General features: G+C 52.3%; 3 protein-coding genes across 3 annotated transcripts; 2 read left to right on the top strand and 1 right to left on the bottom strand.

The window, feature by feature from the left end:
- Positions 1 to 680: 680 nt before the first annotated feature.
- Positions 681 to 4,616, top strand: NEUTE1DRAFT_81745 (uncharacterized protein; the record flags this gene model as incomplete). The annotated part of the gene is made up of 3 exons (XM_009852603.1): positions 681 to 3,622; positions 3,665 to 3,857; positions 3,945 to 4,616. 3 exons carry the CDS (start codon positions 681 to 683, stop codon positions 4,440 to 4,442), a joined length of 3,633 nt encoding a protein of 1,210 aa, XP_009850905.1.
- Positions 4,617 to 5,267: 651 nt separating this feature from the next.
- Positions 5,268 to 8,659, top strand: NEUTE1DRAFT_129667 (uncharacterized protein; the record flags this gene model as incomplete). The annotated part of the gene is made up of 1 exon (XM_009852602.1): positions 5,268 to 8,659. One exon carries the CDS (start codon positions 5,289 to 5,291, stop codon positions 8,583 to 8,585), a length of 3,297 nt encoding a protein of 1,098 aa, XP_009850904.1.
- Positions 8,660 to 9,257: 598 nt separating this feature from the next.
- Positions 9,258 to 11,993, bottom strand: NEUTE1DRAFT_42265 (uncharacterized protein; the record flags this gene model as incomplete). Its single annotated transcript, XM_009851997.1, has 10 exons — positions 9,258 to 9,406; positions 9,462 to 9,576; positions 9,761 to 9,833; positions 9,960 to 10,038; positions 10,065 to 10,161; positions 10,299 to 10,784; positions 10,876 to 11,139; positions 11,193 to 11,366; positions 11,442 to 11,570; positions 11,634 to 11,993. 10 exons carry the CDS (start codon positions 11,991 to 11,993, stop codon positions 9,258 to 9,260), a joined length of 1,926 nt encoding a protein of 641 aa, XP_009850299.1.
- Positions 11,994 to 12,638: the final 645 nt, after the last annotated feature.

The following is a 12,638-nucleotide window of genomic DNA, read 5'->3' as shown; positions in this document are numbered from 1 at the left end:
CAACTATACCTAAGAATGACAAAGTGCTCCAACAGCTCTAGAATGTAGCTTTGATGGTATAGTTGGATATTGAAATGGATATAGTGAATTATCTGATAGATTTGATGCTAAGAAGGGTATAGGCGGTTATCGAGTTAAAAGGGTGGTATACTAAGTATTAGAATTAGATTATTGGATTCTAAGCTCTTCAATGTACCTCTCTACCAGATTTGGCCTGCTTTTACTAAGAAATACGGTCGCAATTGACTTCCAAAGACTGGGGGTGGCCTAGAAGGTGGATGTCAAAAAACGGGTTGGGCGTTTTTTTCCGGCACCCACTGTAGTATGCGGGCAGTATACTTGTATACAAGGACTCTCTGTAGTGTAAGCTCCGTGCCGGTAAAAGTCAGGTGGGTCCGCTTGGGGTCCACCCGTTAGGCCATAGCGTTCACGGGCTTCCACTTGTCACCTCTCACTGTGCCACTCCCACAGTATTGTAGGTAGACCTCAGACCCAACACTCCCGTCTGTTACCGCTGGCAACTGCAAATCATCCACTGCCAGCTGTCCCGTCTTCAACATCATCTAACCTTCTTTGCCTTTGATGGCATCGCGTCGACCAAAATTGCGGACAGAAGCCTTCGAAACCCAGTAGACCTGATTGGAACTTATGGAGGAAATTCGGGAGTCCTACGAATCGCCATGTCGTCCAACGAGGTGAAACGCCGCGCGGTGCCCAAGTTCACCTCATTCGCACCAGCCACACCAGCCCAACGATCATCGACACTCCGAGGCTCATCACGAGATCGGGAGAAGAAGGAGGACCGTGAAAGACGACATCGCCGGAGGGATTATGATCGGGACCGTCACAAGGATGACAGTGATAGCGAGAGGGAGAGGAAGAGAGAGAGAGAAAGAGGGAGGGACAGAGACAGGCATCATGCCAGGCAGCATGACAGACATCACAGTCGACACCATGATCGAGATCGCCATCACCGCAGACGGTCAGCCAGCCCTGCCTCACAGACCAAAGAAGCCCATCATCCGCTCCACAAGCCATCATCTACCAGCCAGAATACCGATCTGTTTTACTTTGACAAAAGTGAGGATGCCTTGATTTTCCGTTATGGCGGAAATGAGCGCTCAAAAATACCATCTTATCGCCGCTTTGGTGCTGGAAAATTCATCGGCTCCCCAGGGTATCTCTCCGTTTCTTTCCAAGGCTCGAAGGAAGTCTTCACCATCCGAGGCCCGGGCGAGGGTAGGGGCAACGGTTCGGTCTTCGGAGACAAGACTTTGATGGCCTGGGCCAGAGCCAAGGGAGCGAAAGCAAAGCACATCAAGCCTGGTGTGGGTGGTGGAAATGGAGAATCAGCAGCAGAGGATGGCGACTACATATCTCTCGAGCCTCCCAGAAAACGGCAACGTGCCGATAGATCACCAGCGCCTGAGGACGGCGACAAGACACCAGATTACAGGTCCATCTATGGCAAAGCCAAGTCAGAGGATGAGGACTCGGATGGTGATGAGACATTGTCCGATTCAGGGAGCGAAAACAAGGTGGGCAGTCATCTTTCAGACATGTCAACCGCTAAGAAGAGATCTCTTGAACTCCATCGCCAGGTCAAAAATAGCCCTCAGGACACCAAAGCTTGGCTCGAGTTGATTGGGTTGCAAGACACCCTCTTCATGGAGCATCAACTTGGGGGCCAGGTCATAATTGGGGATCAGGTAAAAGCTCTGGCCGAACTCAAGTTGTGTCTCTATGAAGAGGCCCTTCCCCATGCACTTGACATCTCTCTGAAGGAGACCTTGTTGAACGGAATGATGCGCGAGGGCGAAAAGGTGTGGGATCCCAAGCAGCTTGCGAAGCGCTGGGAAGAGACCACCAAGACCAACCCCGACAGCTTCTTGTTATGGGTTTCACGACTAAACTATGAGCTTTCGCAGGTCGCAACTTTCACATACGATGAACTGAAGACCTTCATGGTGACCAAGTTGCAATTCCTCAACCGCACATTAGCAACTGCATCTTCGGAAAAGAATGTTGTCATGCTGTGTAGCCAGCTGATTTACGTGTTCGTCAGATTAACGTGCTATCTTCGGGACTCTGGCTACATTGAGCTGGCTGTGGCTGCATGGCAAGCAACTCTAGAACTGAACTTCTGCCGGCCCAAGAACGCTTCGGACTTCCAATCAGTCATTGAGGACTTTTCTGACTTCTGGGAAAGCGAAGTACCACGAATAGGTGAGGGTAATGCCAAAGGTTGGCGTCACTTTGTTGAAGACGTGGGCGCTATGACCGACCCACCAGAAGCAATACCAAGGGAGCCATCAGGACCTCCTCAGACGAGGGATCCATTTGAGGCATGGGCGTCGCTGGAACGACGAGAGGCGGCAAAGGCACGAATGCCGGCTCGTACCCTGGACGAAGGAACAGATGATGACCCATTCCGAATCGTCATGTTTTCGGATATCAAGGATTTGGTGTTGTGGATCCCATCCCAAATGCTCCCGCAGGTACAGCTTCAGCTAGTTGATGCCTTTTTGACATTCTGTCGACTTCCAAATACCGCGAAATCTTCTGCGCTGGAAGATCCCTTCATTGCGCCTCGTGGACAAGCCTTTGAATCTTTGCTGGATCAAATAGGCGGCCACAATGTTTTGAATTCGGTGGAGATAGAGCGAAAGCCACCATTATTCCGGCAACAAGGTGGAAACATGGCTCTCTCACAAGAACTCCTTTTTTCCGGGCAGGACTGGTTTCAGTATCTCGGCCAATGGTCTAGTCTCAGCATAGATGCGGATGGTGATGTTAGGCCTCCCTGGGTACTCGAGACACTCCATTATCTGGTCCTTACTTGTGGTATTGAACAACTGGCCGAATACTATCTGGCATTGGCATGGCTTAGTGAACCTTTGGGGGTTAAGAAGGTCGCCAAGGGGCTGCTGAAACGATACTCATCCAACACGAGACTATATAATGCCTATGCCATGATCGAATTTGCAAACGGAAACATTGGCATTGCCGAAAAGGTACTACTCTCGGCAACAAGCCAAAGTTCCCCCGATAGCCAGCTATTATGGAACACCTGGGTATGGATGCACCTGAACGCAGGAAATATGCAACTCGCTCTGCTTCGGCTGTTGTCTTCTGTGGACATTACTCTAGACGTGGAGAAGGGCTTGCCGGTATCGCCAGCTCTGCTCCTAAAAGCAAGAGCTCACTTTTCTACCAAGCGAGACTACTCCCTCTCTTCTCACCAAACAGAACCGGCACTCCAATATGCCGAAAGCCTTGCTCTTCTCGACTACCTCTCAAGAACCGAGAACAGCAGCGGCAGCACGAAGTACTCAAGCCAAGGCAACATCACCTCCGCTCTCGCAAACATACAATCTTTCACTACCGAGCTGAGCTCCCTAGGTCACCAAACCCTCCACGAACGACTCCTCCAAATCGGCGCTCGCCTTCTCTACCACCACGCAAATCACGGCCCTTACAAGCCTTCCACCCTACGCCAATATCTTCACGAATTCCTCCGTCTCTTCCCCCACAACACGCTCTTCCTCTCCCTTCTCGCCTGGGCAGAGCAATCCACTCTCCGGATCAACGACCCCGTCCGCTCCATTGTGCGCGAAAGCTTGTCCTCAACCAGAGACAAGGACACCAGCAGCTCAGAAGGTAGTCACACACCAGCACCAATTCCCACGTACCGTTTCGCAATCGAATACGAGCTCCTCTCCGGCGCTGGCCTCAGGCCCGTCGGCGCCGCAACAATCCATTCCACTAAGGCCGCTTTCGAAGCCGCCGTTTCGGATCCCTCTGCATGCAGATATAACGTGGACATATGGATCGGTTACCTTCGATTCTTGACGCAGGTGTACTTTCATGCACTTTCTTTATCCTACGGATCCTCTGCCACGGCAGGGACCCGGGAGCGTGATACAAACAAGGCGGATGCGCAGGCGGCGAGCACCCTAAAGGCTCTTAAGGATGTGTTTTACAGAGCCGTTGCCGCCTGTCCGTGGAGCAAGAAGCTTTACATGGCGGCGTTCCCTGCTGGTTCTACTGCAGAGCCTGGAGAGCCTGGTGAGGGCGGGGGCAGCGCATTGGTGAAAGCCTTGAGCAGTGGGGAGTTGAGGGCGGTGTTTGGGACAATGGTTGCGAAGGGGTTGAGAGTGCATGTTGATTTTGAGGGGTTTGAGAGGAAGTGGAGGGAAAAGGAAGAAGACGAAAAGAGGGTGGGGAGGGAGAAGGAGAAGGTTGAGAAGGAGGAGAAGGAGGAATTAGAGAGGAGAGCGAGGCTGGAACGGGAGAGACGATGGGATTTAAGAGATTCGCTTCATAAAAATCGCCATATGGACTCGGATAGGGGTGAAAGGGGAGGGGGACAATACGAAAAGTACAATGATCGTAAGAGGAGTAGAGAGTGGGATAGACGGAGGGAGGGATGGAGGAGATGATTGCTGATTCTACTGGAGCAAAGTAGCAATGGCGGCCGTAGCAGGCACCGCAGTAGACACAACGGGAATCTGTCAACTTGGTATGGCTGACTTGGCCGCATGTGCCTCAGTTGGACCAATTGTAACAAGCGTAAGTAGTTAGGTATCTTTAGAAAGAAAATAACTCATAGTCTGAATATGTGTGGGAGGAAGATAGGTAACTGCAGGTGCCCTTTTCGGCTCCTTGATCTAAACGATGATGGATATTCTACTATGAACCCTAACCCTGTGAGGACATCACAGCTTATCGCTGAACCAAGCGAGACACCTGGTCTAACACGGCCAGGTAGCGTCATAATGTGCCACTAATCAACCCCCTGGAGTTTTTGATATTCTGACCCTTGCCGAGATCAACAATATTTGACCGTTTGACACAAAACACAAAGTTTGGACGGCTTCCGTTCCCTTTTGACCCAAGCGGCACGAAGCGAGGGCGCTACTGATAACCTGGTGAAGTGGCTGGTTTTCCACTTCCAGTCGAAGGTGGCGCTTTTTGATGACAACAAAGCCCTTTCCTCCATCAAGCGGTGTCCATCATCATCATCGCGCTCCTCTGCGAGTCTACGGCGACAACGAACTGGGTCCCGATAAGGCACTGACACTGCATTGTTCGTCTTGTGGCAACCACAACTGCGACGCCGACCGCGACCAGCGTACAACACACTTGGACATTCACCTCACGCCTACAACGAACTCCCTTGGACGATTAAACACACCAAAAGGGGAGGTTCGAGATCGCCATGGATAGAGTACAGCAACACTGTCATCGTGTGCCATTGTAACTTGAGACAGCAACGGGTACAAACCATGCGCACCCCACCAACTCTTTTCCTGGGCTTGCTAGGTCTCCACGCAGTTGCAGCGGCACTCCCAGAACCAGCATCGGTATGTGAATCGAGAACCGTCAACTACATCACCCATACCCTACCGCAACAATGTCTTCGTACTGCGTGGACGACCCCAACTGCCGTTACGAGCGCAATCGCCGCCGACACCACCTCTTCTGAGGTCCCCAGTAACGAAACCGCAGCGCCGGCGCAAGCGAAGGAGACTCAGCAGCAACATCCAGACCAGCCCAAGCCTTCGGCGGAACATACACAGGAGCAGACAAAGGAGGAACAGGAGGATGAGGACTTGGCGGCTAGCACTTTCATGTCGTTTGAAGAATGGAAGGAGATGATGCTGCGCAAGTCTGGCGACCCCGCCAACACCAAGGGCGGGCAGAAGCAGCCGGCACAGCAGAGAACCGGCGGCGAGCATGACCAGAACGGCCCCAACAGCGATACCGACAGCCACCGGCCAGGAGACGACGGCGAAAACCCCCTAAACTTCGACGCCCTCTCGGAAAAAGTCTCGGAACTGACCTCTTCACCCTCGGGTGACCCCTCGACCGATTACGGCAGCGACAAAGCCAGAACGGACGACCAAGTCGTCCACGAGGACGGCAAAACGCAATATTATCGTAGCAAGGATGCCGGAAAGACATGCAAGGAGCGCTTTTCGTACTCCTCCTTCGACGCCGGTGCTATTGTCAAGAAGACAAGCCCTGGGGCCAAGAACGCCAAAGCCATTCTCGTCGAAAACAAAGACTCGTACATGCTCCTCGAATGTCATGCCAAGAGCAAGTTTGTCATTGTCCAGCTGAGTGACGATATTCTCGTTGACACGGTGGTCCTGGCCAACTTTGAGTTCTTCTCGAGCATGATCCGCCAGTTCAAGGTCAGCGTGAGCGACCGCTACCCCGTCAAGCTGGACAAGTGGGTTGAGCTGGGAACGTTCGAGGCGAGGAACTCAAGGGATATTCAGGCCTTCTCGGTGGAACATCCTCAGATTTACACCAAGTATATCCGGATCGAGTTCCTCAGCCATTACGGAAATGAGTATTACTGCCCTGTATCGCTACTCAGAGTCCATGGAACCAGGATGCTGGATACATGGAAGGAGCCGGATGATAGGCACGATGATGAGCAGGAGACAATCGAAGCTCCCCCAGTGCAGGAGCAGTTGCCGCAGACTCCTGAACCTGAGCAGCCGAGTCCTCAAGTTGGACAACCGAGTGTTGCGAGTGAGCCGGCGCCCAGTACTGTCACCGAACTAGAAGAAGAGGCACATCAGGAGACCGAGCCTGTCCAGGCCGTGGAGCTGGGCTTCACGCCTTGGGAACCCGTATTCTATCGTGACTTTTCTTTTGAAATTTGCGACTTGCGTTCGCGAACGACTGGTCAATCCACTGCCACCTCGCCCGAAGCAGACAACAAACAGGGTAGAAACTCCGATACGGCCAAGGAGCAGGCCTCAACTGGAAGCGCTGTGCATGAGACTTTAGTGCCCAAGGCTTCTTCAACAGCATCCAAACCTCAGGAAATAGCCAAGGCCCAACCCGCCAGCTCTGCTGCCTCTCACACTCCTGTACCGCCTCAAGTAAGCGGCACCATAACGGGCTCTCCCAGCAACAAGGCCCCCCTGTCTCGTTCTAATACCGCCAGCAATGAGACCGCCCCTTCAGTCTCTCCCGCCGCGAAGCCCTCTGGCAGCAGCAACAGCACAGCCGGCACCACAAGCCGTAGCGACAGCAAAGACTACGGCAACAACGCCAGCGCCAACGCCGGTACCGGCGGCAGCCCCCTTAACAACAGCAGCCAAAACAACAAAAACAATCAACCCCGAAAACCCGCCTCGGGCGCCGGTCACGGTGGCTCACCGACCTCCTCCGCCCCCCCTTTACCTACCATTCAAGAATCCTTCTTCAAAACAGTTCACAAACGCCTCACGCACCTAGAATCCAACACCTCGCTCTCCCTCCAATACATCGAGCAACAGTCGCGTTTCCTGCAAGACGTGCTCTCCAAACTCGAGCGGCGCCAGCTCACGCGCGTCGACACCTTTCTGGACACGCTCAACAAGACGGTATTAACAGAATTGCGCAACGTGCGGCAGCAGTACGACCAGATCTGGCAGAGCACAGTAATTGCTTTGGAGACGCAGCGGGAGCAGACGGAGCGCGAAGTGGTGGCGCTCAGTGGACGGTTGAACGTGTTGGCGGATGAGGTGGTGTTTCAGAAGAGGATGGCGATTTTGCAGAGCGTGTTGTTGTTGAGTTGTTTGATATTGGTTATCTTCAATAGGACTGGTGGTGGTGGTGGTGGTGGTGGCGTTAATGGCGGCGGGGGTATTGCGCTGAACAGTAATAGAGGAACAGGAGGCAGGCCTGGTTCAAGAGGCGGAGGAGGGGGAGGGGGAGGTTGGTTTGATTCCCCCATTCAGGCCGTCCAGCGACGATCGATGAAACCTGGTTCGGGATGGATCAGCAACATGAGCATGAGTATGGGAATGAGTAGTCCGTTTCCTTTCTCCACGACAGTGTCAACGTCTGGGGTACAACAGCAAGTGACGGCAGTAGCAACAGCAGAAGCACGTTCAGGCTCGGGCGAGGATGCAGATTCCGTGGGAACAAGCACGGGTGTTGATATCGCGGCAGCACAACAACGCAATCAGCAGCAGCTTCATCCGAATGATAATCACAACCTCGGGCAACGCCAACATCAACACATGTTACAGACACAGCAACACTCATATGCTTACCCACGCAACAACGACAAAGCTCTCCCGCTCACTCCCACCTCCGAGTATGATAGCAGGGAAGGGACTCCACTTGTTCACACATCGCCACTCCGGCAGACCTCAACGACTATAGACGAGGTTCTGGCTGCAGAGGATGCCGATGATGATTCACAGTTGTATACGCAGTCGTCGTTTGGACCCGAGTCCGAATGCGTCCCAGATCAGGAGGAGTCGTCTCGGTCTTCGTCGTCTGAATTTGAGTCTGGCGGGTTGACGCAAGAGAGAACATTAGAAATATATCAAGAAAGCACCGAGCCTAACCGCAACGGAGTTACGAACGTGCCTGTTCGTTCTAACTCCGCCGAGGAAAGTAGCGAGAGGATTGAGGAAGACAATATTAATCTGATGCCGGTGGATTCCATTGAGTATCACCAGCAGCAAACACTACGGCCCCGAGCCAGGCCTTCACGTACTCACCTTGGCTCAGAGACCGTGAAGCCATTGCCCGCTGTACCAGAAACTTCCAAGTTCATAATAACATAATGCCTGGTGGTCGGGTTTAGCGAGATCATGCATGCCAGCAAGTCCATAGCAAAATATACGTTTGAGCAAAGACGAACAACAAGTTGTTGGTGACCTGAAGTGGGTGCTGATACCAAATGAACACAATGTGAACTCCAATTTCTCCCAAGGGGATCAACCGTCCATTACGCTCCTAACCCGTATACTGTGGTCTAAAATACACATTACTGATCGCCCCTTGGGACCAACTCTCCATCACAATCTTTCAAAACAGGCAATCCGGGCATGGGCTAACCATCTTTCCTAGACCGCCGTGGCCTTCAATGACCCCTTTGGCATAGTCCAATCTGGTTCCGCCGATATACCGTTCGAACCCGCCTTTTTACCGTTTCCCTCAAACCAACAAGAACCCATGGTGCACAAAATGATGCTACTCTTTTTCTGGTTTTCTCCATGTGGCTTTGCGAAATCTGACAAACCTGTCAAAAAGCTGACCACCGATCTCAAAACGGCCATTCCAAGCCAAAATCTTCACACCTTCTCATAAACTGTCGGATATTGCAGAAAGTCAAATATCGTATGTATGTATCGCGCGGAAAGATGGTCTCGAGCCATGTCTTTGTGTGTTGTCTGATGAAATCAAAGCTCAGTGCTGCTTGCACGCTTACAGCAACTTTAGCTCACAGCAATCAGTCACTGAGCGGGATAGATGGCCTGCGGTTGGGTCTGAGTGTCGTAGTCGTACTCCTCCAGAGCCGCAAGTCTGGTGCCACGATCGTACTGTGAGCGACGACGACGCTGCTCATCGCGGAAGTGTTGACCCGCGTTCGGAGTAAACAGACCTGATACATGTGTGAGTGACATTCGTTCATCTATAAGTCACAACTCCCAACCTACCGACATGCTCAGCATTCTCACAGCTGCGCTTCATCTTCGACTGATTATCCGGTTCAGGGAATGGCTCTTCTTGTCCAGCTAAATCAGGTCTGGGTCCGTTGGAGGTGAAATACAGCTACGAAGGTTAGTGACAATTCAATAGCCAACAGAGTAGGAGTTTTTTTTCTCACCTTGGGTCGATAGTGAGGCGCCTCGAGCATGACTGAGCTGTTGCGGAACTTCTGAACAAGGCAATCCTTTCCCTGGATGGCTTCGCAAGATCAGCATGGGTTTCTTGGAACATGTGCAGCTAAACTTACTGGCATATGATATCTCCGCAACCTTATCACTCTTGAAGCAGTTCCAGCGCTGATTGCCCCGGGTATTGACAAACTGCATAATGTATTAGCTCTGATCCGACAATGCAGAGTATGGCACTTACGTCGACGATATCCAAGGGCTTTGGGGTTGTCAGCTATCGATGCACTAAGTTTGGGTTTGGCAATGGAGGAAACTTACATCGACAAAATTGATGAACGCATATCCGACGCTAACAAATCAGCAAATGTTCGCATGAGAAGGGGTGGGCAATAACCCACTTGCAGTCATTGGCAAAGTCGATACGCAAGTACATAAAATCGTACTTGCCCCAGCTTGACTCGTCAATGATTCGTTTGAGCATAGCCTGATCGACCTTGTTGGGAATGTTACGAAGCATGATCTGTGAGGTTAGTTCCATTTGCTTCATCGAGTCTTGGAATTACTTACCGTAGTCCTGACGTCGATACCCTCCCGGATACGGTTAACATCAACATGGTTATGATGTCCGGCCGCGTTGTGATACGGCGATCTGGAAACCCGCATGGCGTTCTGACGACGGCCATCCGGTCGTCCAAATTGCTGCATGCTCCGAGGACTGGTATAGTCATTCTGCATGGCCATTGGCGTCGCGGGCGGCGTGTAGATGGAGGAACTCATGGCCATTGGCGTCGCGGGCGGCGTGTAGATGGAGGAACTCATCACAGAGAGCCCACCACTGATTGGCGTCAGAGGAGTCAGAGGTGCAACGCTATGGTCACGAGTAGGGGTCTGATCGAGTACATAGCGGTTACCACTATTGATGGGAGTTTGGTAAACCACCGGATACATAGCAATCTGCTGCTGGGGAACGGAAATGCTGGCAGGCGATTGAGTGACGCGTCCACCGCCAACCAAAGGACGGGTTGACTGGGGGGTTCTGGCAACACTCATGTTCCGGAAGATGTTGGTGATATCTTGCACCTGGGGTCGGGGAGGATTGTTATAGGCATCCGCTGATGCGAGACCCAGAGCTGGTGTGTCCGGCTGGCACAAAGTCAGCAGTAACTGAATACCCTGTAGCATTGAGTGTCAGCGTATCACGTAAATCAACCGAGAAATGGCTGTAGTAGCTCACATTGACAGTGAAACCGTTAAACTTGGAAACAACGGCAACGGCCACGTCGACATCAGAGAACTCCACAATGGCCTTGAAGAGACCTTGGGTTGAATCGGTCAGACGCTGGAAAGCGAACAACTCCCCCTCATCCTGAAGAAAGTTGTAGACGATTGCCTCCACCTGAGACTGAGCATAGGGAAAAGCGTAACCCGAACCCGGAAAGGCGAGAACCAGGAGCTGCCCTTCAGAGACTGGGTCGACCGAAGCACCCGGAGATGCAAACTGTTTGAACAAGTTAGTCATGAACTTGACATGCGCTTGCATAGGAGACCTACGTGGAAAAAGTCAACAGGCGCAATGTAGGTTGCACGCCAATCCGGATTGCCTAGCTGAACATTGTCGTGAACTTTGCGAGCATCACGGATGTCTGTCAGACGAAGCAAGACTCTGACTCCCTCTTGGACGGCATGGTGTTTGCCCTGCACAGGCGAACCAAGTCTCTCCAGCTTCTGTGAAGGTATGTCAGTTACATAACTTCTTGTAATGGCAATGTGAGTGTGAGGAAAAGAGGCAAAGACACATACCCGGAGATACTCATCAACGCCAGCGATCCTAATCGGCTGAGACGAATAAAAGACAAGGTAACGGGAGATATTGAGGTCAGTACTGAGCTTGTCTGCGGCCTTGGGGCTGTCCTGTTGGGCATAGGACGGCTGTACGGTGTTCAGTAAGCCTTGCATTCCATTCTGGGGCCCGTTGACAGATCCGTGGGCAACCAGGGGACCAGAAACAGAGACAGGAAGGAATGAGGAGGCCGTAGGTGACAGTTTCTGGTCCTGCTTGGAGATGGACGAGGTGGAAACAAAGGGGTCCTTGTCGGAGCCGCTGGCTGGGGCTACAGAGTAGCCGTCGGATGAGGTGTGCGAATGGAAACGGTGAGAATGTGCATCCTGGGAGGTGGCGGTGCTGAGGGTCAGAGTCCGGTTGAGAAGCTTGTTGGATCCCGCCGAGTTGTCATCCGGTGAGAACGAAGTCAATCGGGTATCCGGAGTTCCGTCATGCTTGTACGAGTCGGCACAGCCGCTCGACGAGTGAGGTGAGGAGGGGTTGAATCCCATGTCTCGCGCCTGCGCCATGGTGTGATGCAGGAATGGGAGTTATGGCGTCTTCGTAGTTTTCAAGACTGTCGACGCGCTGGTGTTGTTTCGCCACAAGAGGACCGCAGCGAAAGAATGAACGACAGATGGGACCTCACCTGTCGAGTTTCAAGGCCTCAAAAGAAGAAAACTTTCCAGGAAAACGAGAGAGCGAGAGTGGGAGTGAGGATAGACGCTGGTAAAAAGGGAAAGGCAATCCAAAACCCGCCTCGAGGGGAAAGACAGAAGACTCTCCAAAAAAAAAGTCTGCACCCAAGGAAGGGAAGTGATCGAGATTGACGATGATGATGGACTGCAGGAGCGGAAGGTGCGAAGGAGGGAGAAATTTTGAGGAGTTTTGCTGGGGGGAAGAAGTAGTGGCAGAAGAAGGAAGGCGGGAGGGGTCTGCACCGACTGCACCGACCGTTGGTCACCTTCACTCTTTCATCCCGTCGGTACCGACACACGTTCAATGGCGCCAATTTGACATTTTGTACCGAACCGCAAAGGATGGCACAAAAGCTAATGATGAGGGTTTGTTTATGAATGAGATTTGGTAATCTCAAAGGCATTTCTCCTCGGGAAGTTACCTGGTCTTGTAGGTTGGCTTGCTGCCCCACGACATCCCCAGTCCGTAGAGGTGTT

Source organism: Neurospora tetrasperma (assembly GCF_000213175.1).
Source record: "Neurospora tetrasperma FGSC 2508 unplaced genomic scaffold NEUTE1scaffold_3, whole genome shotgun sequence".
Taxonomy (NCBI): domain Eukaryota; kingdom Fungi; phylum Ascomycota; class Sordariomycetes; order Sordariales; family Sordariaceae; genus Neurospora; species Neurospora tetrasperma.
Note: the sequence above shows the minus strand (reverse complement) of the source record. Positions and strands in the feature narration are given on the sequence as shown.